We start from the raw sequence: 27603 nt of genomic DNA, 5'->3' as shown, positions 1-27603 counted from the left end.
TCTGGTAATGTGGGCAAATCTCAGACCATAATTACTTTAACCAGTAATTCTTCATTCTCTCAATCAGTCCCTGGCCCTGCAGTCACCTGGAGCTCCACCACCCAATTCACAGGTCATCCCACGCCTCTGTCTGGTACCAGCACTTTTCCACCATCCACAGCAACCTTAAGCTCCACTGTGAAGACTGAGACATCAGGTAGGTAGGGACTCCAGCATATTGGTCTCTTATAGTGACCCCATTGGCTCAATTTGGCTTAGAGGAGTGCTTGAGAGAAGACAGTGAGTCGGCATTACCAGGCTAGGGTTAAAGTCAGGTCCACAAGAGGTTGAAGTGAATGGGGGTGTGGTGAGTGAAAGGGTCACCATCCCCTCTGCCCCAGCAGACAACTGCTTATCTGCATGAAGTAGATGGGTTTGAGCCAAACAAGAGGGTTTCTAGCTCCTAAAGTCTATGGCTGTCTTTGACTCTGCTGCTGTCAAACTATAAGACCCTCTCCCTGAATACCAGGAACAGTCACAACCTCGATGAAGACAGATATCGAGAGAAGCACAGCAACATCACTACCCTCAACAACCTCCCAGATCCTTACCACCTCTACTCCCAGCACGTCCACGGGCGTCCACTCAACAGCTGTTTCAGTCCCTATCAAGCCCGAGAAAGGTAAGTGATGCCATAGAGCTGGGCCTCTCCGCCCTGGGATGGAGAGGATTGAGCTAGGTGCAGAGCTTGTAGTTGTGGCAGCTGGATTGGATCTATCAAGGAGGGCCATTGTGGGTAGTCAGGGAACCAGTTCTGTGAATATCTCCACTGCCCCTTCTGGACCATGGGAGATCAAGCTGTTCCTCATATCCCCTTTATAGGGTGATGTAACTGAATGCTCATTCTCAGCCTGCTTGCTCACAGACTCTGCTTTCTCAGGTCAAAAGGATCTCGCAAGGGGCAATGATACAGCATCAGACTTGGGTGCTGGGGGTTGGCTTTGTGCACTGCACTGGGCTCAGAGGTAGAGATAGAGGAATGATCAAGGTGCTGTCCAGCAAGTGACAGATCTGCTGACTCAGTGAGTACAATTAGAAGAACAAGCCCAGGTAGAAGGCACACACAATGAAAGGCCCCCAGAGAGTGTGGGGGTGGGTTCAAGGTGAAGAGGAGGCTTCCTAGAGTGAATAGGAACTGGGGGAGTGGAAGCAGCCCAAGCAGGCAGGAGGATCTGAACAGCAGGCATAAAGGCATAGCTGTGGAAAGTAGTGCCAGTGTTGCAGGAGGATTCCCGAAAGCACTTGGGGTTGCTGGAAGTAAGGTGAAAATTGTTGAGAAGTGATACTATCATTTGAGGGAATATTGTGGATAACAGGAACCAGGGAGGACGTGGCTAGATTTGCTTTTATAAATGGTGCTATGGTGATGGGGTGGAGGATGATTTTGCAGGAGGACAGGAGAGCAGTGTAATGACAGCCATGGATTCCAAGAAAGACCAAATGAGGGTGGCCATAATGGAGAAGAGGAGAGCCATTTGAGAAATGTTTAGGACAAGATTTCTCAAACTGCCCAAGGAACTAGGTGGGGTGGGGGGGATGGGGGGGTTCTTAGGACAAATTCTAGGGTATCTTCAAGTTTATTTAGAGTAATACCATCTTAGGGAACAAATCTCATTCTATGAAATGGTCTTTCAATTACCAATCTTCCTTGCATTGGAGGCATTTTATCTTTTCACCCTTAAAAGAATGATGAGTTCCATAACAGATGCAGAATAATTTGTTGGCATTCTGACAGCAGAACTTGATTTTCTCCAAAGTGGGGAAGTCTGAGAATACCAGTTTAAGGGGTAAAATAAGGAGATGAGGTAAACCCAAGTGGAGAGGGGAAGAGAGGAGTCCTTGATGGCTCCCAGTCAGGGGAACAGAGGACAGGATGAAGGAGCAGCTGGGTAAGCTCTCTGAGGATCCCTGTCAGTCTGAATGAAGTCAGCGCCCATGAGAACTTCCTGCTTTTCTTTGTCCTGGCCCAGGTGTTACCCTCTTCCCCTACGGGTCACATGTTGGAGACCAGGAATTTGTCAGGAGGATTGTGGACTTCACCTCACCGCTCTTCAAGCCCCACATTGGCTTCCCTTTCGGCTCCTCTCTCCGAGATTTCCTCTACGTGAGTCCCGGCTGCAGCCCAAAGGGCAGGACCTGTGACCCGTGTTTCCTGGTCCTGCTTCCCTCTCAAGGACTCTAAGATGGTCCTGTGGTTGTGACCATGATCCTGATGGAAAGAAAGGAATCTACTATATGCCTCTGACTCAGTTTGCATTTAGTCTTTAATGTCAGGGTGTCAGCTAGGCAAGGTCCACCTATCTACCTGTGTGGACAAAAGTATCTTTACCTCAGTGAAGAGATCTTGGGGCCCAGTAAGCTCTCCACTGTTTTCACAGGCCCTTTTTATGAGTAGGAAGCTCTACTTGGGAAACTTAACTGTTTGATACTGTTTACATTTTCTATAATTATTCCTGGTTCCCTGGTCCAAGTACACATGTCTCCTGGAGGAGAGTTGGAATAGTTGTCATTGCCCCTGTGGCTCTCAGTGAAAGAGGCTGAGTCAGAACACACTAAAAGGATGGCACAGTGATGGGGTGAGGGTATCAATCCTTTCAGCCCCATCTGATGTGGCACCAGGTTTAGGATGGGGCTGAGGGGATTTACCCAGAACGGTCTGCTCTGGGACAGGCTGGTCTTACAGACGGAGTCTGCTGCTGAGGCAGGGCAAAACCTACCACCTTAGAAAGGACTTAGAATGACAGGGATGTCCTTGAGGGTAAAGTATTTATGTGAGAACTATGTAAATGGGCTCCCCCAGCAGGCAGGGAGATGGATGACATGACCTCCCAGAGGCCGTTGACGTCTCTAAAGTTCTACCCAGAGAGGACTTCGGGGTCACATTCTGAGAAGCTGGCCCAAGGCCTCTCTGCCCCCCTCCCTCAATGCTAACCAGAAAACCTTTGTGCTCAGTTCACAGATAATGGCCAGATCATTTTTCCAGAATCAGAGTACCAGATTTTCTCCTACCCTAACCCTCCCCTTAGAGGCTTCGCAGGCTGGGACCGTCTGGCCCTGGTGGCTCCTTTCTGGGACGATGCTGATTTCTCCACCCACCGGGGAACCATATTTTACCAGGTGGGCCTTTCAAAGCTGGGTTTTGGGATCACACAGCACCCAGCCAAGAGAGACAAAAGACTGGGTAGAAGGCGGTACACGTGTTACTGCTGTGAGAGCCGGGCTCAGTGTGGGCAGGGATTGGTGCTTAAATATGAGGGCGGGAATGAAGCAGATTAGGACTATTACACTCAGGAATATGCTGACACTACCATAAGAAGACCTTCAGGTAACAGAGAGGGGTTGGCAACCCAGTGTTTGATTCTAAAATAAGGTTGTAGGGTCTTTCCTAACAAGCCTGAGTCAAGCAGGGCCCCCCTATATACTCCTGGATTGGGTTAATGATTGCAATCAGTGGGAGCATGTAATGAAAGCTCAGGGTGAATGTGGATCGTGCACCTCCCGTGGACAGGCACTGCAGAAGGTCGAAAGACGGAAAAACACATGCCTGTTCTCAAGGAGCCTCTGGTTGGACATGGGGAGGTTGGAATGGGCACAGGTGGTTATGCTGTCCAAGCCAGTCTGTGATAAGAGATGGATACATGAGTTTAAGTCCACAAGACTTGGGTTTCTGGGCCTTGGCTTTCCTCTCCGCACACCCCAGACTCCCCACAGCTGAATTTGAATCAATTTTAAGGTCCAATGAACTAACTAAAAATGTAGGCCTGGGAGAGAGAAGGATGTGGGATGTGGGTAGACTAAAGGGAGCAGGATCACCGTGCAGAAAGTGGGGGATCTCTCAGGGGTGTTCAGCTGGGACCTTCATTTCCTTATCCTTATCTGACTTTCTTTCCTAGATATATGAGACACTCTATGATGACAACAAACCACTTGTAGTCCAGCAGGTGGAATCTTGGATTGAGAAGTTCACACACACCTGGAACTACAAAGCCAGGTGGACCCTAAAGGTCACATGGGTCAATGCCCCTGCCTATCCTGCCCGGTGGACCCGTGGGGTGAGTGGACAAATGGACCGCTCTCTGTGAGCCATCTGGAAGTCAGACATCCTAACATTCTAGCCAGGGACCAATCTTCTAAACCCTCTCTGACTCCAGGACAGATTTCTGATGGCAGCACTCCCCCTGCCCGTGGTGATGCTGAGTCTCCATCATGCACCAGGCTGCCCCAGCCTTTTACTCACTACCTCAGAGCACTGGGTATTGGGAGGTTCAAACTTAGGAAATGGAATATTTGTAAGTCAAAGAGGGCTGGTTATTTGCAATTTTATATGGCTCAACTTGGTATTATTATCCACATTGTAGAGGTGAAGAAGACGATGGTTAGAGAGGTTAAGCATCTTGCTCAAGGTCACCCAGCTAGCCAATGACAAAGCCAGGCCTAGAACCCAAGTTTTTGTAACTTCGAACACTGGCTTTGAATCACAATGCTATCCAATGGAAATGGGCGACCACGCACTCTTCCTTCCGGGGACTCAGCTGTTACAGTCACAAAGTTCTTCCTTGTGTCTGGTCTAAAATTACTCATTTCTTCATTAGTTCAACAAGTTCATTGATTACCTACTTTGTACAAACACAGCACTTGGTATCCATCTTCAGAGACTCTCCAGTCTCATTTGCAGTGGTCCTCCCCATTATTCACATTGAGGAGACATTTAGACAATGTCTTTAAATATTGCCGAGAAAGTTACATAGGCCTCTCCCCGTCCCTGGTGTCTTACCTAATCTCTCAGGTTCCTGAAGGTTTCTCATACAAACTCCCTTCCAACTGGTTTCTAACCCAGAACCCGTTATCACTCCTCCCTGGAAAGAAGTCATAAAGAAGGCAAATCCACCATTCTAGGTGCTTTGACACCCAGGGTGAAAGATGATTCTAGTGCCCTGGACTGACAATTAATCCCTCACCCAGGGGCACGCTCCCAAATTTATCAGCATTTTAAGCCCATGTCTTTGCTCTGGGTAGGCCAGGAAAAGAAGATGTGTGTGTCAGGAAAAGGATGTGGGATGGGTGATAGGACCCCAGATCTCTCACAGACATCCCTATGTTTGTCTCCAATAACCCTCAGACCAACACCTACCAGGCCATCCTCTCCACGGATGGAAGCAGATCCTTTGCCCTGTTTCTCTATCAAAGCGGTGGGATGCAGTGGGACGTGACCCAGCGCCCAGGCAACCAGGTCCTCATGGGCTTCTCCAGGTAGGACGGGGAGGGGCCGTCAGCACTGAGCAGATAATAGGAAGTGGTGCAGAGCAGGGGTTTTGCTATGCACACACTCCCATCCCCCAGGACCAGGCATAAATCCTCCTTGCTGATGCTTCCGACTCACGCCTACTCCAATTCCCGCTACTTGCTGTTTCACAGGAAAAGATCCCTATTCATCTGCTGTTCCCTTTTCTTCCCAAGAACTTCTTTCCTCCCCCAGAACTCATGCAGTGTAATAATTCCCAGAGCTTTGACTTCTCTGATTTCCACTGATGTTAGCTGACCTCTCTCAACTTCTCAAATATCATAACAACAGCCAACATTTATTATACTAATGACTTAACATGCATTATTTCATTTGATTATCACAACCACCTCATGAAAAAGATACTATTTATTACCCGTTCTACAGATAAGGAAACTGAGGTGCAAATAGATAAGTTATTGCCCAAAGTCATAGAACTGGGAAGTGGCAAAGCAGGAATTTGAACGCACAGACGTCTGAAGTTGAAATCTGCTTTCCTAACTTCTGGTGCCCCTGGGCTGATGATGAATTCCTCACCCAGGGGCACCAACACCTTGTCTAGGGTTTGGGGAAAGACAGGGAGTGGCAGGATGGGGCTGTAGGTGGGGCTGTGTGTTCCCGTGTGTGGAGGTGGCTCAGTTTCTGACACAACAGTGTTCCAGCACAGTATTTCCAGGTGTTGGTATGTGCAAACGGTTGTGAAGGTCACTTGTAATTCGTTACTGGTAATTGCTGCAAATGGTTTTCTCTTAGATGGTATTCTGGAGAGCCCTATAATTACATTGCTTTCACTTGCTTTTTGATGTGCTGTGAAGGAGAAAGGAGTGGAATTATCCAACTGGCTAGGAATTTCACACCATTCTGAGTGTGCCTGCTCATAGAAGGTGTCACACCTGTGTGCATCATCTATCCTATGTCAGAAAGGAGAAAGATCTGGAGGCACTGTCCTGAGACACTCACCCAGGGTGAGGCTGCAGGCTTTGCTCCAGGATTACCTCCTTCCTGGGGCAGCACTTTGAACCCTACCATTGAGAGGGCGGGAAGGCACCCATTGCATCCAGTACTCACCCAGTTCTGAGTGCTTTACAAATGTTACTGCATTTCATCCTCACAATACTGTGAGGTAGATGCTACTGTAATCTCTTACACTGATGTGAAAACGAAGAATCAAAGAGGTTAAGTAACTTGCCCATGGTTATCAAGCTACTAAGTGCTAGAATCAGGAATTGAATCCATGACTGTTTCTCTTCAGAGACTAGCTGTTAACGATCCCAATATACTTTCCCCCACCAATCCCTAGTAGAAGGGAAACTAACCGGAAGAAGGCCTGAACTCTGTTTTTTCCACCTCTGTCTCATGACCAGTTTCTGATCATTAGCAATCAGATGTGGAATAAATTAGAGCCTCCCCAGCCCTGCCCCATCCATCTCCTCCCCTCTCCTGCTTAGTGGTGGGAGTCAGTGATTCTCGGTGACTGACTGACCAATTGATGAATTAGTTGACTGACCAGCTGATAACTAATGACTAGCTGGACTGAGTGAGTGACTGGCTGAATGAATAACTTGCCGACTGAGAGGAAAGACCCTGGACGTGACAGAGGCCTATGATTCTTTCCTTTGCCTGCAGTGGAGATGGGTATTATGAAAACAGCCCACTGACATTCCAGCCAGTGTGGGAGAAGTATCGTCCAGATCAATTCCTGAATTCCAACTCAGGTAAAAGTACCACCTAATCACACTTGAGTGGACTTAAATCCCCTTCTGTCCTCTACTCCATGGGCCATGACAGTCCTAGAGGGGCAGCTCCTGAGCATCCCCACAATCCCAACGGGGGTCCCCAGCACAAATTGACCTCCCACAGGTGTAATCGGGACTTGGCACTGCCCCGGGGAGCAGCTGGTACCTTCTGTGCCCTCACACAATATAGTCTCGGTTGGGGCTATGTCTTCTCTCTGGGGAGCCAAACCTAGGAGGTCTCTCGGGGAGGGGGGTAGGGGGGGCTCAGATCCTGGAAATGAGGACAGGGCTGTAGGAGGAGGTAAAGATATGAATGGACAGTTAGGACAATATTCCAAGTGTCCTGGCTCAGAGTTGGAATGTGAATCCCGATGAGATCCCTTCAGGGAATCTACCCAGAGGAGTTCCAGAGGTATGACATTCATTCAGTCATCATATTTATTGGGCACTTGCTGTGTGTGGACACTGTGCTAAGAACGTGGAAAACGACAAAATAAAGGAAAAGACCAACTATGTTTGTTCTCAAAGAGGTCTCACTCTGGTAAGGTGGCCAGTACTTTAGAATCAGGAAGAAGCCCATGAGGCCTCCTCCATGACTCGATGTACTGTCCTGAGGCCCCAAAGGAAAGAAATTATAGTTTCTAAAATGTGATACAACAAAGGACATTTTAGCGTTAGGAATCAGCCATATAAATTGTGAAGCATAAATCCAATTCTATTTGTTCTGTGGCAAGAACTTTTGGTAAACAGAAGCTAAGTCAAATCATGGGTGCCATCTGTGGCGAAAGCTGCCCAACCAGATGAGGCCCTTCTGTCAAGATGCACCTGCTTGTGACCTAGGGGGCGAAGTATGAGAGAGAGAGTGAGGGAGAGGGAGAGAGAGAGAGAGAGAGAGAGAGAGAGTTGGGAGAGAATATCTAATGAGTTTCCCCTGATGCCAGGCCATTGTGGAGAAGATACCCGAACAGATAATCATAAACAATGATTATTTTTTCCAAAACCTTAACAAATTGTAGTTATCTTGACAATTTCTTCTTTTGTGTGGCAACAAGGTCAAAATCTAATGCATATGTCCTATTGTATCTTGTTGAGCTCTGGAGCCCTCCTTCTCACTCCTGGCAGCTGGGGTGGGCAGCATGTCACTTACAATTAATTAAAGGTATATTTAACGTCCAATCCCCCAGCAAGGTTTCTTCTCCCACTTACTTCTCCCTTCCAAGGATGGTGTCTGAGCACAGAGAATGCTTCCTCAGTGGTGTTAGAGCAAGTCCCAGCTTCACATGCCAATGTCTCTGTGGCTCCCCAGCTGGCCTCTGAGCACTGGCCTCTGCCCTGGCTGTTTGGCCACAGACATGTCTGTGCTGGGGGCAGGGTCCAGAATGAAAGCCAAGTGGCTGGTGGCATCATTCACTGAGATATAGGATGCAGGAGGAGCCACTGCTTCATGGGGGTTGGAAGGTGCTGGAGCTGAGTGACAAACAAGAGGATAGAGGATGCTGTGAACTAAAGATCAGGGCCAGGCTTTGGCTCTGACTTGGGTGCAGGTGAGGCCTCCCTGTCCAGCACTTGTCGCAGGGTTTCACCCTAAGATCCAAGCTTTAGGGGCATTTAGAGGTCACATCCAAGTGGTCTCTGGGAGGAAATTGCTGCCAATCTGAATTGGGCCCCATCCCTGAAAGAGCTGTCCAGAGGGGGAAAGTGGCATACAGAGGGTACATCTCTGAGTTTTGGTTGTCTCTAAAGCTAAAGCAGAGCCTGTGGCCCAGGCCCTGGGATAACCCCTTTTTCCTTTGCTCCCCCAGGCCTCAGGGGTCTGCAGGTCTATAAGCTACACAGGCAAGAGAGACCCAACTACCGCCTCTGGTGCCTGCAGTGGTTGAAGAGGCAGCCTCAGTGGCCCAGCTGGGGCTGGAACCCGATCTCCTGCCCATGCTCCTGGCAGCAGGGACTATGGGACTTACGATTCCAACGCGTTCACATAGGTGACACCTCCTTCCTGTCTCTTGGGGTACCACCATGGTTCCCCACATGCCCACCAACCACCCCTCTGGTAATGCCTATCCTGTCCCTTTTGAGGCACCCTCAGTCCCTCCCCAGAAACACCCTACCCTGATCCTGCCCCACCGCAGGCATTCTGGGCCTGAATATGTCTGGGTTGTTGCAGGCTGGTGGCACCTCAGCAGCAGGCATCTGTGCAGCTTCTCCTCCTGGCGTGGGGGTGTGTGCTGCAGCTACGGGCCATGGGGAGAGCTTCTCGAAGGCTGGAGAGTGCAGAGTCCTTGGCAGTTTGGTACGTGTGTCCACCTCCTCTGGGGCTCTCTGCTCTTCCCTATCAGAGACCAGCCCTGGGCTCTATGCCAAGCAGTGGGACCCATAGATTGAAGCCTTTTGTCCCCATTCCCTCCCAATTCCTTCCCTTCTCTGGCCCTCAATTTCTTGATCTTGTAATGTTAGGAAGCTTCCAACATCCCTTCCAGCTGGCATCTTAAGGGTTTATGATTGAGTGCCTCTTGCCCCATTTCCACTTGGTCCCATAACCCCAGCCCAAAGTGGGGGTGTCTTTCTAGGGAACGGGTGTGTGACCCTATTCCTCTGGACCCAGATTAGCAGGCTGTCTGGGAGAAGACATGGAGTCATCTCCCTCAGGAGACCTCCAAAGAAGCTCAAGGACACAGGGGTGGGGGGACAAGTAATGTGTGTCCTCTGCCTTCCTCCCTGTAATCCAGGCATCATCCATAATCCCCAAACCATCAGCTCTGCCTTCCCACTCCCAGCACTTTAAGAGCAGTGGCACTCAGCACCCCACTCTTCAAGAAAGGAAGTTCCTTAGCTCCAACCATGTTCTGGCCCACCTGGGGGCTTGGCGGCATGTGGCTCCTACAAGCCTGCAAGGGAGATGGTAATCGATCGTTAGCCTAAGGTCACTGGGTAGGACAGGATCTGAACTGAGGTGTGCCAAATCCCCAAACCACACCCTTTGCCACCCATCTCATGCTACCCCACCGAACCTTCCAGCTGGGTTCCACAGGTCCTCCATGTCCCCACCCCCACCCCAACACGATGCTATTCTCCACAGACCAAGAACTGGAGCCACAGCACTGGTGCTGCCGCTGGAATGACCAGCCCTCCTTGTGTGCCCTGTACCAGCAAAGGCGGCCCCGCATCGGCTGTGCTGGGTACCACGCCCCAAGGCCCGGTGAGGCTGCTGCCCCCCCCACCCCCTGCCGGAGGCAGGGTTGAAGCAGAGGATCTGGGGAGGGGTGGCCTCTTGGGGCCTGGACCAGGGCAGTGCTAGCTGCCTGGGGCCGGGCTGTGGCCACAGGGGAGATGGAGATTGTGCTGGTGTACGATCGCAAACAGAGGGGCTTTGTACGTGGCCCTGAGGAAGGGGCTGAAATGGGGGAGTGGGAGCTAATGAGCAGACATGCATGGGGCAGGCCACAAAAGTGTAAGAGGGCTTCTGGGGAGGATTCTATAAGCCATGAACACCTTTCCAGGCTTGAGTCTATCTGGTCAAATGCCCTGCCAAGGGGTAGTGGGGAATCTCAGATCCTTCCCTTGTCTGGCATGCCAATGTGGTGTTTCTCCTTTTTCCAGCCTGGATGTTCGGGGACCCCCACATCACTACCTTGGATCGTGTCAATTACACCTTCAATGGGCTGGGAGACTTCCTGCTGACCCAGGCCCAGGATGGAAACTCCTCCTTTCTGCTGCAGGGCCGCACTGCCCCAACCAGCTCGGCCCAGGCCTCCAACTTCATTGCTTTTGCAGCTCAATACAACTCCAGCAGCCTTGGCCCCATCACTGTGAGTGAGGCAGGGAGCATTAGGCCTCCCTGCTCCCCTCCCAGAGAGCCCTCAAGGACCCTCAGCTGGAAATGGAGTCCCGGGAAGAGAAAGAAGGAAGAGGGGAGGAGGGCAGAAGGGAGGGACGATGCATGCTGCCGGAGTAGTGCTTTGTCACCCTAGAGACTCAGGATTAGGCTCCTGGCTCCACCAGTTATGTAACTAAAGAAACGACTTAACTTCCAGTGCCTCCATTTTCTTAAAGTAAAATGGGGATAATAATATTACCTACCACACAGGCTGTTGCAAGATTTTAATGAGATAATCTAAGAAATGTACTTAGCTCACATCCTGGCCCATGCTAAGTACCCCATAGCCGTTAGCTAGCAAAACCTCATTGTCACACTCATCATCACCTTCATCTTCACTCAAGGCTCAGGTTCTAAGCTGTCTGCAGCCTCCTGTCTCAGCCTGTGGGCCAGCCTGCTGGTCAGGCTTAGGCCTCTCCCAATTCCCTTCCAGGTTCAATGGTTCCTTGAGCCCAATGACACAATACACGTGCGCCTCAATCACCAGACTGTGATGTTTGAGACTAACCGTGAAGATGCAGAAGGTAGGCTGGGGTCAGCTGTGAGGGTTCAGGAGGTGCCCTGCACCTGAGAGCAATGTGTTCGGATGTGGCGGCAGCAGCACTGGGGCAGAGGAGAGTGCTCGTCATCCCTGCTGTCCCTTCAGCAGCTATGCCTGAGGCAGCTTCTTTACCTAGGAGTCGGGCATTTCCCTCCTCACTTCTTCCTCCAGTGCTGTGAGGGCCTCTCTGTGGTGGTCCCTGTCTTCAGTCCCCCAGGTAGAAGGGGGTGGTGTGGGCCTGAGGGTGTCCTGAGAGTTTGGTTTTGGGCCACTAGAGAAGGCACCTCAGGACACCCATCCCAGAGCTGCTCTCATTCTCCTCTCTGCATTTTGAACCTTCACTACTGCCAAGCCGTGGGCCCACAGGGTCCCAGCGCTGGGTTCTTTCTCATCCGTCTCCCAACATTCTAGGCCAGGAGATATTCAACACCACTGAAGTCGTAATGATCCGCAATGGTTCCCTGGTGACAGCCAGCATAGATGGGACAGTGATCATCTCAGTGACTGCTCTCTCCAACATCCTCCATGCCTCTTGCAACCTCCCAGAGGAGTACCGAAACCACACAGAGGGCCTCCTGGGTAAGAAGCAGGCAGGACCCTGACTCTGAGGCACCAGCCACAAGAGGAACTCAGACCCGTAGACTCCAGGAGGCTCCCCCTCCCACTGGCCTGCAGACATCCCAGCTTATTTTCCTTTCTCAGCCTCCTTGGAGTAGAACCCTGCTGGTGGCAGGGAGGGTCAGGGACCTCTTCAGCTACCTTGGAGGATCACTTCTTGTCCTCCTAAAACTCTAAAAATTCCGGGGCAGCCAAGGGAACATCAAGAATGGGATATGAGGAGGGTGGGGCCAGCAGCAGCCCTTCTCCTCCATGAACATCACAACTTCCCACTCCTCCCTCCATTGCCTCCATTCCCTCCTTCTTCCTCTATTCCCTCCTTCCTTCTCTGCTCCTCCCTCCCGGAAACAGAAGGGCTCTGAGGTTATGGTCCATCCTCTCCCGCCTCCTAGAGGACTGAACCAAGAACAGATGCCATGGAAAGCATCTTCCTGGGCTCCCTGCTCCTCCTCACATCTTGAGTGTGACAGCGGAACCACAGTCCCAGGGTGCCCAACCTCCTTCTCTGTCCCTCAGGGGTCTGGAATGACAATCCAGATGATGACTTCAAGATGCCCAATGGCACCACCATTTCCCAAGGGAGCTCTGAAGAGATGATTTTTCACTATGGAATGACCTGTGAGTCTGGGCCTCAGAGTGCTCGGGGTAGAGGGGGCAGGGCCAGGATGAAGGAAGCTGCTAACATTGTCTCCCTCAGGCTGGTGGGTACCAGACTTCTGTCCTTTGTAAGGGAGGAGTGGAAAGGCCAGGAGGAGATGCTGAGGATTCTGGTGCCGCCCCAGATGTCCCCTCCATTCCCATCACATCTGCATCTCTCTACCTGGAAGAGAGGATGAGGGAAGTGAGTGGCCCTCACTCACCAGAGCTGAAATTTCCAGACTCAGAAGCTGGAAGTCAACCTGTCCTTCCATGTCTCTCTCCCCCACTGCAAGCCATATACAGTGATAGTAAGGGGTGGACCCTGCCGAAATATAGCTGGAGTCCCACCCCTGCTACCACTTCATGTGTTATAGGGGAAATCAACGGAACAAGCCTCCTTGGCAAGAGGGATGACAATCTGCCTTCCAACTTCACACCTGTCTTCCTTTCCCAACTTTTGAAAAACAACTCGAATGAAAATTTGGCCTCTGAATGTAATGGAAATGAACAATGCATCTATGATGTCCTGGCGACAGGAAACGCACAGACCGGACTGCACACTAACATGATCTTTAGAACATACCAGCAGATGAACACCACCCTCCGTAAGTGGCGTGAGGCCTAGGAAGGCATTTGCAGAGTTAGGGGGCAGATGATACTCTCTCCGTGGTACTCTCTTAAGCTACACATTCTTTAAATTTACCATATTCTTTCACTTATGTTATTCCTCTGCTCAAGCCCAGAGTGACTCCCCAGCTCACTCTGTTCTTATGGCGACCTTCAAAGCCTTATCCAATTTACCTCTCTGAACTCTTCTGCTAGTATGCCCACCTCGCTCCCTCTATTCCAGCCCCATTGGCTTCTGTACGTCCTTCAAACATGCCGGGCTCACCCACACTCTGAGATGCCACACATGCTGTTCTCTTTGCCTGGAACACCATTTCCCAGGCAGCCACAGGCTTGCCCCTGGCCACCTTCAGGTCTCTATTTAAATGTCAACTTTTTTGGTTAACCTGTCTAAAATTTCATGTTCACCTACACTCCCTATTCACCTTCCCTGCTTTAATTTTTCTCCTTAGCATTTATAACTATCAAATATATTTTCTAATCTTCATAGGTATCTTTTTTTATTATTTATTCACTGCTGTGTCTTCACTACCTAGAACAGTACCAGCCATATAGTAGGTACTCAATAAATACTTGTTAAGTGACTGAATAAATGAGTGAACAGAAACTGAAAGAAATAGCACGGCTCCAAAAAACAGAGACCAGTGCAAATGTTTTACTCCCTCTCTTTTTTCTGACAAATGCAATGCCCTTCTAGATATTATCGTCATGATTTTCAGCCCTCTCCCAAAGGCAAAACTCTGTGATGCCCTGAACAACCCTGTTCTCTGATTCACTTTGTACCATGCCCAGCACCGTACTCTGATCAGAAAAACACTAGAAATGAATCCTGTTTGGGGAGAAAATAAAGAGAGAATAAAGATTTGGCCAGGTGGTTGGTACAACCCCAGCCTGCTCTGCAGGTCTGAGAGCAGGTACATAGAATAATTCCTGCTTCCAGAGGCGGGTCACAGCCCTGGGAATGCTTCACAAACCAAAGGACTGGAGAAAGACAGAGGAGTTCTCAAAGCAAGAGTGTCCTACCTTAGGCTCTGAATTCCCCTTTGTGTTTCAGATCAGTTCCCGCCCTCTATAGATGGTCACCGAGTAGTAGAAGCCTACCTGGGGCAGACCACACGAATTGAGTACACCAGCAACTCTAAGGACGTCACGTTCACTCTCAGGAATGACTACACTGACTTCAAGCTTTTTGGTAAGAATGTTTGGGGACATGGGGATGAGGTCAGAGTCAAGTTTTGGGGACTTCTGCATTATTATACCCTGTGCAACTTCATGTCCCTTTTCCACCGGAATATCCAGGACAAGCATTCCTTAGGAATGATTTCTATAATTCAAATCGGTGCCCCCCGCCCCCATCCTCAGGGAACAGTAGTGATGGGCTTCTGGGGAGATTTGGCCAGCTAGCTAGACTGACTCTGGGCAATCACCAAGTTATAAGACTAAAGTATAACAACTAAGAAATACCAATGTAAACATTTTCATATCTATTTTTTTAAAAGGATATAATGTGGAACAAGATTTAAATAAATACAAATACTTTTGTTTGGAATGTTTATCACTATTTTTATGTTTGCCAACCACGGTTATCTACCTTTGTCACTCCTTGTTGGCTTTTCTGTGCTGGGACCAAGCATAGCTTCATTTCTCCCTCACAGTAATGGTGTGGAGACCCCAGGCCTGTAATCATGATGTGGGTCAAGGAATCAAAGCCCACAGGATGCAGCTTGCCTTCTGTCACCAGCACTAATTATGCTGGTGACTGCTCTTTGCGAAACCAAAGCCCTTCGAGACCTTATTCTGAGCTCTGAACACCTCTCTGCCTCATTTCCTTTCTCTGTGCACAAGAAGGGCTTCTGTCTGTACCCTTTTGCTCCATGTGGCATCAGGGCCAGACAAACATATCAGGATATTTTCTCCTCCACTGGCCTCCTCTCCTGAAGACTGACGGTCTGGAAGTTACTGTCATCTCTTCCTTAATATCAGCTGCTTTTAACCTGCTGTGTTAAGGAGACCTCCCTATTTTCTTGAAAATATAAGGCAGGTTTGATCAGAAGAGTCCTCATTGATATGTAGCAGTGTTTCACTATAGTCTGGTGTCTGAAGGGGTGGCTGGTCAAAGGTCCAGGAAGTGAAAGGGGTGGGCAAGAAATCAGGGCAAAAAATGGGGCTGCTGTGAGGGTGAAGCCAGTTTGGCCTGCAGTGTGTAGCCTGGGGAAGTGTCAGGAGGACCCTGGCCTCCATCGTTCATCCATCCTGGATGTCCCATCATGGTGCAGGCCCATGCACTTTACCATTTGGGGTCTCTTCAGCAGGAAGCTGCCTTCTCTCTATGGAGTTCCACTCTGCAATCAGTTACTTGGGCGGGTGCTACCTCTAACTTGGAGTGTAACCAGTATTACCCCAGGAAACCAGCCTTGCTCAAGGAAATACCTGATGAGATTTGAGGGTTGGGGGAAGTCCAGCATTGACTCTCAGGGTGTTAGATGCCAAGATATGTTGGACAGCAGAGCAGACAAGGTTCCCAGCTCTTATTGATCTTGTCTTCCCTGGGGTAGAGAATGGGACATTGCTGTGGACACCAAAGTCTCTGGAACCATTCACTCTGGAAATTCTAGCAAGAAATGTCAGGGACAACTTATCATCTGTACTCCAGCCGAAGACCGTGGTCTGTGCTTGCAAGGGAGAGAAACAGTGTTTATACAACCACACCAGCTGGGTGGGAAATTCCTCCCTGGAGGTGAGTGCTGGGACGAGGGTGGGAGGGAGGTTTTCATGTTGAGGTGAAAGGAAGTGGGAATTGGAGGGATGTCATAGTTGAGCCCCTCTGTGGTAAAGTGTGTGTTAAGAGGTGGGTGGAGCTATGGTAGGTGAGTAGAGCCACAAACTTACATGTATAGGAAGTAGAACTTTTCGTTACTGCTTATTCTTCATCTGGATTTTTATCTCCCAGCTCCTATTCTGCCAGGCTGGTGGGAAAACTTCCACATCAGCCTTTCTTAGAGTTCCCCAGTGGTTTCCATCTCCATAGTTCTGGAACTAGGCACTGAGGGGTGGGGTAGGAAGGTGCCCGGGTGGTCCCTGGGCATGAGTCTGCACGGATTACAAGCTCCCTCCTCTTCAGACCCAGGGAGGTGCTCGGTGGTTCTGTGCCTTGCTCAGACACAGGGCACCTTTCATAAGGAGGCTTAAAGTCCATTCTGCCTAGAAACACCACACAGCCATTTCTCTCTGGGGTCTCCTCATCATGGTGTTGGGAAGAGAGGTGCAGGTCCCCTCTGATCTTGACACTTCCAAACCTCTTTGTTTCCTCTTTTACTTTCTCCAACTAAAACAAGCAACTCTTTCAATCTGGAGAAACCCTTCTCCATTCAAGTTCTAGCCAAGATACTTGGCCTAAGTCCACACATCTTGCTCCATCTATTTTTTGTTTGTTTGTTTTGGATTGTAAAAGGGAAGCCAGAAAGGAAAGTGTTTGGCTGGCAATACCCTACGACCCCCTTTACCCTTTATACACACATGTCCTTCTCTAGAAGCATGAGCAGAGAATTCCTACTTAAAAGGGGTAGAGGTGGGGGGAGACCAGGGACTGGAAAAGGAAAAAAATATAGAGAGTGGGGAAAATACAGCTTAAAATCAATGTATTATTCTAGATATCCCCAAATACCCAGTCTTGGAGGTAGAGTGTTGGAGGGTTCCACTTCAGGAAGATTTCCAGAGTCATCTCATGGAGATCAGAAAAGAGAGAGCAGGGGGCTTGATGAGGTTTCCAGAACGTTCCCTGCCCTATGCCATTGTCCTGGTTATGTGTGTTCTCACTGTGCTGAGCAGTGAGGCTCTGTCTTCTTAGTTTGGGAGTCAGCAGGAGGAGAACGAGTAGGAAACTGCAGCCTATGTGGAATCCAGTTTGCAAGGGATAGTAGAATATTTATTTAGTCCCTGTCTTACTCTAAAAAGGATTTCAGGCAAGGAGATACGGTGTGAGATGGAAGAGGCTGAGAACCTGGGGCAGGGCCTGGGCACAGGGGTTGGGGAAAAGAATGGCCCAGGGAGGCAAGTGGGCTAGAGGACAGTGTGCCTTTGGGCAGGGATGTGCAAGGCAATGGCCTGGTCAAGAAAGTGCTCCATAGATTTTGGCAGAACTAAGACGCAGCGTCCATGGGTCCTCAGAACAGAGGGGTCCGTAGTGAAACACCCAGACACCTTTAATGGTTCAGCCTCCTGGCTGCCTAGTGATCAGCAACCCATTTCAGGTGGCCAGCTGCGAGTGTGATGAGAACACCTTCGGCCACTACTGTGAACACTCCAAGGACCTCTGTGAGGAGCAGTGCTTCCCGAATGTGAAGTGCATTCCTGGGCAGGGCTGTGAGGGCTGTCCCCCCAACATGACTGGGGATGGGCGTCACTGTGCACGTAAGCTGAAACAGGGCCCTGGCAGGAGGAGGTTCTGGGAACAGGTGACACCTGGGGGGCCTAGGACAGCCACAGGCAAACCATTTCTCTCCTTTTTCTAGCAAGTAGGGTTTCGGAGGAGAGGGGGAATTCCTGCCTGTTTCCGTGAATTTTTTTTCTATTTCCCGTTCCCGAATCCCAAGAAAAGTTGGTCGGGAAATCGGGAAAATTGGCTCCTTGAACCAAGTAATACCCACAATGGAAAATAAACATACTATTCACAACGTAATTCTTAGACATTTTTCCTATTTATCGCTAGGGTTTCCGGGTGGGAATTCCTGACTGTTCTCAGGATTATTTTTTTAATGCTTTTCCATTCCCGAATCCCAAGAAAAGTTGGTCAGGAAATCAGGAAAATCGGCTTCTTGAACCCAGGTGGTTGGTAGTATCGGCCGTCACTTTGTGGAAACAATTCATCGTGGAGAACAGAAAACAGTTTATATCTTGGGATTTTGGGATGGGAAAGCGAAAAAAACTCTTGAGAACGCGTGGGAATTCCTGTCCAGAAACCCTACTAGCAAATATTTGGAATGATCAATGTAGATAGATGTGGTCAGGAGGTAAGGTCGGCATGGTAGGGCGTGAGGCTGAAGGAGAAGAGATTGTACAGACATGGGGGAGAGGCCAGGGCAGAGCAGCCCTGAGGCACCGATGGGGAAAGCCCAAGGCAAAAGACTGAAGGTGGCCTGGAGAAGAGAGAAGACTTCTGGCACAGCCAGGGAACCAGAGGCAAGGTGCGCCCTCAGGCTCCTCAGGGTCTTCAGAGATGCAAAGCCCAGCATCTCCACATCCCCCGGTCAGGACATTTGGAGGGGCTGCCATGGGGTGTCTCATTTTCCCTTTGAGTCCTCCTCCCACCATCTTGACCTCTGAGCTATTGGAGTCAGATGAGAGAGAGCACAGTGAGGCTTCCACTAAGCCCTGTAACGCACCCAAAAGAAATCTGAACAGAGGTCAGAGTAGGTAGAACCACAACTTCGTAAAGGCAGAAAAGGGGATGTAAGTAGGGAAAGCAGGCTGACAGACCCTTCTCCTGCCAGCCATCTGGGTCCTTTCCTGATGCGAAGGGTCTGATAAACACTCCATTCGTTCATAAGAGGGAGAGTACCTACCTGGCAGAGGAAAAAGGGTTGCCTGGCAGAGAAATGTCTGGGAAAAGGAGAAGAAGCATTGTTTGATGTTCAGAGTGGCCCACAAGCCTGCAGATTGTGCCGGTTTTCGGGGAAAGAAACCAAGCTTGTCCCAGGAACAGCTTTCCATGGGCTGGTGGCTGCCCCCTGCTACCCAGTGTGGGGTTACTGACCTCCTCTCCCTCTGCAGTTCTGAAAGACTCTGAACTCTGTCAGAACAAGTCCTGCCCTGTGAATTACTGCTACAACCAAGGCCACTGCTACATTTCCCATACTCTGGGCTGCCAGCCCGCCTGCACCTGCCCCCCTGCCTTCACAGACACCCGCTGCTTCCTGGCTGGGAACAATTTCACTCCAACTGTCAGTCCAGGTACTACCAGATGCCCCCGCCATCCCCATCTCCACGCTTCTCTTGTTTAGGGAAAATGGGGGCAAGAGGGAGGGCTCTGGGGACTAGGGCTAAGTTCCTCAAACTCCCAGGACAGAACTCCAAATTTCTCTTAGGTGGTGGTAAGTTGTAGGCTATGGGAGCCAGTGGGGCAGCTGTCACAGCATGAACCATAGGCCTGAGTGTTCTTCTGAGGAAAGACTGAAGGTGACCTGATGGCTCAGTGAGAAGAGAGTCAAGGGGGCCCTGACCACAGTCAGCAAGCACTAGGGTGAGGGTCAGCAGGCTCGGCCACCTCTGAGTCCTCTGGTGACCTATCACTGTAGGATAGGATGGTCTCTCTGGACTAGCCCAACAGTCTCTTGGGGTAAGTCTGGGTGAACCGTGCCATGATCATGAATCTGCTTTTCCCATCTCCAGAGTTTCCCTTAAGAGTCATCCAGCTCTTGCTCAGTGAAGAAGAAAATGCCTCCATAGCGGAGGTCAACGCCTCGGTCAGTGCTGCAGGGGCTCTGGGTGGGGATGCGGGTCTTAGCCATCACTTGTGCATTCTGTCTCTATTCATCCATCTAGATTCAATTACCAGAGGAGACAGGAGCTTCCTGCCTCAGGGAAGGCCTGGGGTGAGGAAGGCAGGAAGCCCCAAGACTGAGACCTCTAGCAGGTTGGAATGACCAACTCAAAATGAATAGCATCTAGGGTGGCTGAGTCACCCCAGCCTCTCCTTCTGAAAGTCCCTCAAGACTTGCACTTGATGTTATATGGGAGAAACGCAAGGCATGTCACTTCCAGGAAGCCTTTCCTGACTTCCCAAGGAAACTGGGGGCTCCCTCTTCTTGGCTCCCATCCCCTAGTCTGTCCCTCAATCACAGGCAAAGTAGCACAGTGCTTGAGTAATTGAGGCTCTAGAATCCTACATACCTGGGTTCAAATCCTGATTCTACCGCTCACTAGAGCAGGTGTAATAATTAGACAAATTATTTGATGTCTCATCTATAAAAATGGAAATAATAATAGTACTTATGTCAATGGGTTGTGTCAAGGTTTAAGTGACAATGTATGTAACGTACTCCACAGTCTGGTAAAATCTGTTGCCATTTGTCTACTGCACCACTATGGGTCTTTGAGTATGGACTGTTCCTGTCATGTTGACGTCCCCAGCACCCGACCATCCCCTAGGTCTGGTTAAACATGATTGATGTTAACATACATGTGGGGAGAGAATGAGTGGGTGAGTCAGAGCTCAGAGGCAAGGTAGGGGCCATTCATTTCAGATTCTCCCTATATAATGGGAGGCTGGGGGTAGGGGGAAGATATGTAAAGTCCTTCACTCACCAACAAACTTTTACTAAGCACGGACCCACCCCAGTCACTGGACTAGGCTGGGATGTGATGAAGAAATGGATGAGAAACGTTCTGGGGGTCCTGGGGCTCGCATTCAGAGAAGAAAACAGATAGGGATGAGTTAATTGTATGAAAGTGGGTGGCGTCTCCTCTCCGGGCTGGGCCTCATCCCCACTGACACCACCCCCAACCCCATCCTCCACCCTAGGTGGCCTACAGACTGGCAAACCTGGATGTTCGGGCTTTCCTCTGGAACAGCAAAGTGCAAAACACGTAAGTGGGACTGTCCCTGCCTGGTCCCCAGGTCCTCCCTCTTCCCTGTCACCCCTTAACCCCTCATTGTGCCCCTCCCACACAGGGGTATCACGACAGCACTGGCCTCAGGAAGGTCCCTTCGACACTGGATTGTCACCTCAGAGTTCCAGTACCGCCCACGGGGCCCTGTCATCGACTTCCTGAACAACCGGCTGCTAGATGCCGTGGTGCAGGCATTCTTTCTGCAGGCCTCATGGGGGAGTTGGAAAAGAAGTGAGGGGCCGAGGAACAACGTGGTCTTCCACCCCATCTCCAGGGGAGACGTGCACAGTGTGAAGGCTTGTGAGTCACTATCTTGGGGATGGTCACAGGGATAGCTGAGGGAGGAGGTAAAAGGTGGGAGCTTGTCACAGATCTTCAGCCCACGCAAATGGGCCACAGACAAGCAAGAAACAAGTTCATTTAGCTTTTTTGTTTGTAATTTTTTAGAGAAATTACAAACCTTTTAGCCACCAGATTTCTAGATTCAAGAGCAGGAGCATAAAACACTGCTGAATGAATCCCCATGTGCAGCGTTTCACAGAGCAATTACTCCGCTTGCTGCCTTCCTGACCACCACTGCTATTCTTCCTTTTATTAAAACTGTTAGTGATATTGTTAAAATATCATTGTACTTTACAAACATGAACAGGGACGTCCTTTTGCCTTTGCCTTCCTGCTGAAAGGTATTAAGTTGAAGGCTGGGGCAGAGATATCCCCATCTGAAAGGGTGTGACACTCTGCAAAAGTCACCCACAATCCAGGCCTCACCACCCCCATCTAGAAAATGAGGTGGGATTTCTGAGGTCCCTGAAAGGGAGCCCCTGACTCTTCCAGAATGGGAATGAGATAGGTTGGCATGTTTGTCAAAGAGGGAAACACACCCTGTTTTGGGGAGTGAGGCAGAGAACAGGGTGGTGACCAGACCAACTCAACAAAACTGCTGTGTTACTTGGGTCCAGGACCAAGCAAGAGCTTCTTCTAGAATCTAGGCTAAATTTCCTCCTTCCTGGGGGCAACAATATGAAATCCTCACTCTACTATGTGTATGTGTGGTAGGGGGTCTAGGGGTGGGAAGAAGGGAACTACCCCAGAGCAGACCATGCCTTTTGTTAAGGAAAACAAACAAAAAAATCCCTAATTTTTACTATATAAGTACAATATATTTATTGTGGAAACTTTAGGAAACACAAGTTAACAGAAAGAGAAAAAATAAAATCACCTGTAATCCCAAGTCCCAGAGACAAGTCCATTCATCTTGCACATATCCTTCCGAATGTTTCTTTTATGCATAAGCACCTTCACACATAATCAATATTTTTTATAATAAAGGGATCAAATCATACCTAATGTTTGATAACCTCCTCATTACTTAAACAATTGTGAACATATTCCCATTTGATATATTATTTTATATAATGTACAATTTATATAATTTAACATATTTTAAATAGAATATTATTCTAATAGGGACCGTTTCCTGAGTGCTTACAGTACAGCACTGCTGACTACCCTGCATATATGAATTACCTCCTTTAAACTTCACGGCAAGGCTGGCGCTATTATTATCGTTTCCTTTTAAAGATAAGCAAACTGAGGTTGAAAGAGTTATGAAATTTCCCCCAAATCACACAACTAATTAGGAGTAAAGTTTGAAATTCAGTTAAGGTCTGGCTGACTTCAAAGCATATGCTCTTAACCAATGCATTTTCCATACCGTGGTGCTTATTGGTTACATAATATTCCTTGTTCAACAAAACGCCTGTTAAACATTGTTGATATTATGAACCATGCTGCTCTGGACTTCCATGAACATACATATGTGTGTGATTTTCCAATTATTTCTAAGGATAAATGCCTGATAGGGAATTCTTGATCGAAAAGGTATAGCTTTGGTGTTAATTGCTGTCCATGTTCGTGTGTGTCCTACATGACAGTGAACGTGAGCACGCTGGAGACTTACCTCCAATGCAAGGGCTACAAGGACTACCAGCTAGTCTACAGCCCGCAGGACGGCTTCACTTGCATGTCCCCATGCAGCGCGGGCTACTGTGAGCACGGAGGCCAGTGCCAGCACCTGCCCGATGGGCCCCACTGCAGGTGAGAGGGGCAGGGGGCAGGAGGTGGAGGGCAGTGCTAGGGAATCCAAACTGGGCAAAAATACTGCATGGGGTCCAGAAAGGCCATGGGACCTCAGGCTGTCTGAAAATTATAATGATTTCCTTTGTAATTGAGAGAACAGGGATCAGAGGAAAAGGGACAATGGGGGGAAAAATGTGTGAGTGCCTACTCTGTGTAAATAAAGGTGCTAAATTACCTCTGAAACTCAAACTAGCTACTAGGTACATATTATGACTGTCTTAAAGATGAGAAAACTGGGGCTCAGAGATGATAAGGACCCTGCCCAAGGTAACCAGTAAGTTAAGTAGCAGGATATGGGTTCCAAAGCCGAACTCTTCCACCCGATTTTGCTACTTGGTGGACACCCTGCTGTCTCCTTGTGGAAAAGGAACCCATTGTCTTATGTCTAGGCCTGGCCCTGCACCTCCTTAAGAGTACCAGGCAGGGGAGGCCCTCTCAAACTGGAGCCCTATGTCCCCTTGCTTCATCAACAGTCTGAGGGACTCCCGAGAGCGAAATGCACTAAGTCTGGAGGCCTGCTAAGGAGAAGGGCAGTGCCACCTGGGACCTCTATCTACCGCGTCCCCACCCCCCACCGTCTAGCCTTCTCTCCTCTGGAGTCCAAGGAGGGGATGGGTGGAGCCAAGGACTGGGCCCAACTCTCAGGGTCGGGCTGGGTTTGTGACTATGCCTGCTCACCTGTGGCCAGCCCTGCCCCTTCCTCTGTTCTGATGGAGCTGACCCCAGGTGAATTCACACCATGTCTGCCTCTTTTGTCCCATGACCCCCGCTTCAGCTCCGCCTCAGGGCTGACTCACCCTCTTTCCCTAAAGGGGAACCCAGTCTGTGCTGGGGGGTGGGGGAACCTCCTCTGGCCCCATAGGAGGAGGGGGTGGTGAGGCTGAGTGCCCGCCTCCCCCGTGCTGACCAAGTCCCCTTTCTCTGTTCCCAGCTGTGTGTCCTTCTCCATCTACACGCCCTGGGGCGAGCACTGTGAGCACCTGAGCTTGAAACTTGGTGCCTTCTTCGGGATCCTCTTTGGGGCCCTAGGCGCCCTCTTGCTTCTGGGAGTCATAGTGTTTGTAGTCCATCGCTTCTGGGGATCCAAGATACGGTATTCCTACTCCCTGGACTCGGAAAGCTGATGCCTCGCCCCAAGGGGGCAGCTGTGGCCTAAGATACCTCAAGACCCACCCCAGCTTCACCCGCACATTTCCAGGTACCTTTGCTTTGGGGAGATTGGAAAAAGGAAGGTGACTGAAATCGATTCAGGATTCTTCAATGAAATGAATAATGGGAATGAATAATAATAAAGAATGAATAAAAATAAAGACTAGCACACCTTATCTGTAAACACAGAGGCAGACAGGAAGAGGTCATAAAAGACCAACTACATAAAAGAATGGATTCTCACAGACATAACCACTAGGAGGACACTGACTTACACATATGCAAACGCCAGAGTTAATAATGGGGTGATGGCTCTAAGTTAAAAACCAAAATGCATTTGCACATAAAACTGTCCAGTTTACTTCTAATTAAAGTCTATCTAAATAAAATCTCACTGACTTCTTGTGTTTTCAAAGCTATTGTTTCCATTCATGATTTTCCTCTGGTGGTTGACAGGCCACCAGAGGTAGAGGAACACAGGTGGGTTGGAACCAGTCCTGCCCCAGCCCTCAGTACTCCATGTTGGAAAGCTCAGTTGCTCCAGCCCAGACTTGCCTCCTTGTTTCTATATCACTTTCTTCCCCTCACCCCAACACAAGCCAAAGCCTGGTCCTCTAAGGAGGACAGTAGTGACACCCCCACACTTCCTCTGTCCTTTCCTGGGCTCCAGGCAGTCTTCTGAGCATCTCCACCCACAGTCCTTCAGCCCCATTCTGTTTGTTCCCAGCAATTAGATCAGTTTCCACCTATCCTCTTTTAGCAGGGCAGAATTATACACTTCTCTCATGTAACAACTCCAACAACAACTGGTTCACAACTCCTATGCCTGGGGCACCTCAATTCCAACTCTATGCAGAAACTGGGTAACTGCCTCTTGGTCCTAAATACCAAATCCCTGAAGAGAGAATATTATTGGTCCAGATTATGCCAATTGTCCATCTCTGGTCCAAACACATGTGGCCATAGGGTAGGGAAGGAAGTCACATGATATAAACCTGGTGCTCAGGCTCACTCTTATAGGTGAGAAAGTACTGGTGTTAGAGGAAGTTCCAACAAAAACATGACCTTTGATCTGAGCAGAGACTGCAAACTGTCTGCTTTACATAGAGAATGCCTTCTCCCAGCAGTTGAAGCCCCCCCCCCCAACACACACACACACTCCATATGTACAAGGCTGTGGCTTTACCCTCAAATGTCCCAAAATGTAATCATGTCTCCATATAAAACCACATTCATTTAATCCCAGCATTCATTTATCAAGAATTAAGAACACAGAGCAGCCAAATAGCTCAATTGGTTAGAACATGAGCTCTGACCAACAGGTTTGCAGGTTCGATTCCCACATGGGCCAATGAGCTGCACCCTCCACAACTAGATTGAAGACAATGAGCTGCCACTGAGCTACCAGTGGGCAGCTGGATGTCTCAGTTGGTGAGAGCTGAGCTCTGAACAACAAGATTGCTGGTTCGACTCCCACATGGGATGGTGGGTTGCAACCCCCTGCAACTAGATTGACAATGGCAACTGGACTAGGGGCTGAGCTGCGCCCTCCACAACTACGATTGAAGGACAACAACTTGATTTGGAGCTGATGGGTGCTGGGAAAAACATTGTTCCCCAATAAAGTCCTGGAAATACACACTGTTCTACTTCTCCAATAAATTTTTTTTTAAAAAATAGCCTAAATGGCTTCACTGGTGAATTCTACCAAATGTTTCAGGAAGAAATTCTATCAATTCTGTATAATGTCTTTCTAAAGATTAAAACAGAGCAAATACTTCCTAACTCATTTTATAAGGCTAGCATTACCCTAATACCAAAACCAGAATAAGACATTATAAGAAAACTATACATCAACATCTCTCATGAACATAGATGCAAAAACCCTCAACAAAATATTAGCAGATCAAATCCATCAATGAATAAAAAGAATTATACACCACAACCACGTGGTATTTATCGCAGGTATGCAAGAATGGTTCAACAGGCAAAATTCAGACCCTGGCAAAATGGCGGAGTAGATAAACATTGTGCCTGCATCCTTCTGTGAACACATTAAAATTACAACTAAATTATAGAACAATCAACCCGGAGAATTGTTGATTCTAGCTGAACATAAGTCCTATAATTACAAATATAAAGAAGCCACGCTGAGACTGGTAGGAGGGGCGGAGACACAGAACGGGCCACACACCTCCATGTGGTAGTTGAGAATCAGGAGGAATATCTTGGCCATGGAGATTCCTCTCAGAGGAGCAAGGGACCCCAGTCCTCACACCAGGCTTCCCAGCCCCGAGTATTGATGCCAGGAAAAGGAGCCCCCACAACATCTATCTGTGAAAAATAATGGGGATTCCAACTGCTCGGGTGGGACAGAGGCTGCAGGAAACCCAGGTGACCCGCTCACAGACTCACTTGCTCTCAGGCTGTGGGGACAGAGCCCCAGGCTCTCGGCCTCACATAGAAAGGTGCTGGCTCAGGTAGTAAATGGCCATCAACTGTGATTGGATGGCCATCAGCTGTGGCTAGTTGGCCATCAGCTGTAACCAATGAGCCATTGGCCACTAATATAACTGCCGTGGCTACGCTAGCGAAAAAATGGGGGCTAGCAAGAAGATAGTGGCTAAGCTAGCAAGCGGCGGAATGTGGATTACAGATTGCAGGGAAGCAGATTGCTAGCAAGTGAGATAGTTTGGCAGAGACAAGTGGACGCAGGGTTGCGGATAGTGTGGTTCATGCTTCCTGTGTCTCCAACCCAACCGCCAGTAAGAATATAGTAGTATAACTCACCTATCTATGGCTCCGTGGGTGTTCCTTTTTGGCCTCACCATGTCCTGCATTCTTATGTGGGGAGCGGGAGCAGAGACCCCGCAGGAGACCCTGCATGACACAGGCACTCACCTTGGACTCAGGCGGAGGGTTGGTGACTCGGCGGGCCTTGGAGACATTTGGAGGGCACACTGAGGTTTGTAGCTTCAGGAGGACTAGAGGCTAGTGGTATTTTCCTGGTTTGGGTTCCTCCTTTCATGCAGCTGTTAGGTGGGCGCCATCTTGCCTGTGTTGAACCTGCCCCCTACAGGCCAAATCTGAACCTGATTGGGCTGGTGAGCTCCATTGCTCTGCCCAACTGATTCAGTTGGAACCCTGTCCCACCCAACTCGTGCACAGCGGGAGGCAGTTTTTTGTGAGCAGCCAGCCCCACCCACATTGCAATCTTTCTTGGCAGGCCCAGACTATATATTATATGTCAGCTATAAAGCTTTCCAATAAAGATCAAGAACAAGGCAAGATGTACCCTCTCACTACTGCTTTTCAACATCATACTGGGAATCCTAACTACTTCAATAAGACA

General features: G+C 49.3%; 2 protein-coding genes across 4 annotated transcripts in view; one reads left to right on the top strand and one right to left on the bottom strand.

Annotated features, from left to right (window-relative positions):
* The window catches only part of MUC20 (mucin 20, cell surface associated), a 95061-nt gene that overhangs the window by 54341 nt on the left and 13117 nt on the right, over window positions 1-27603 (bottom strand). The window lies entirely within an intron of this gene.
* MUC4 (mucin 4, cell surface associated) lies at window positions 526-27602 on the top strand (the record flags this gene model as incomplete). Its single annotated transcript, XM_081069588.1, has 23 exons — window positions 526-661; window positions 2010-2143; window positions 2992-3156; window positions 3933-4091; window positions 5159-5289; window positions 6947-7035; window positions 8859-9038; window positions 9221-9346; window positions 10133-10252; window positions 10654-10862; window positions 11364-11454; window positions 11883-12050; window positions 12606-12707; window positions 13103-13333; window positions 14410-14547; window positions 15911-16092; window positions 17606-17765; window positions 19125-19304; window positions 19743-19816; window positions 20875-20939; window positions 21025-21263; window positions 22898-23060; window positions 24034-27602. The coding sequence occupies 23 exons, from the start codon at window positions 526-528 to the stop codon at window positions 24224-24226; spliced, it is 3435 nt and encodes a 1144-aa protein (XP_080925714.1). The 3' UTR covers window positions 24227-27602.

This window comes from Rhinolophus hipposideros (assembly GCF_964194185.1).
Source record: "Rhinolophus hipposideros genome assembly, chromosome: 2".
Lineage (NCBI taxonomy): Eukaryota > Metazoa > Chordata > Mammalia > Chiroptera > Rhinolophidae > Rhinolophus > Rhinolophus hipposideros.
This window is presented reverse-complemented; position numbering and strand designations above follow the sequence as displayed.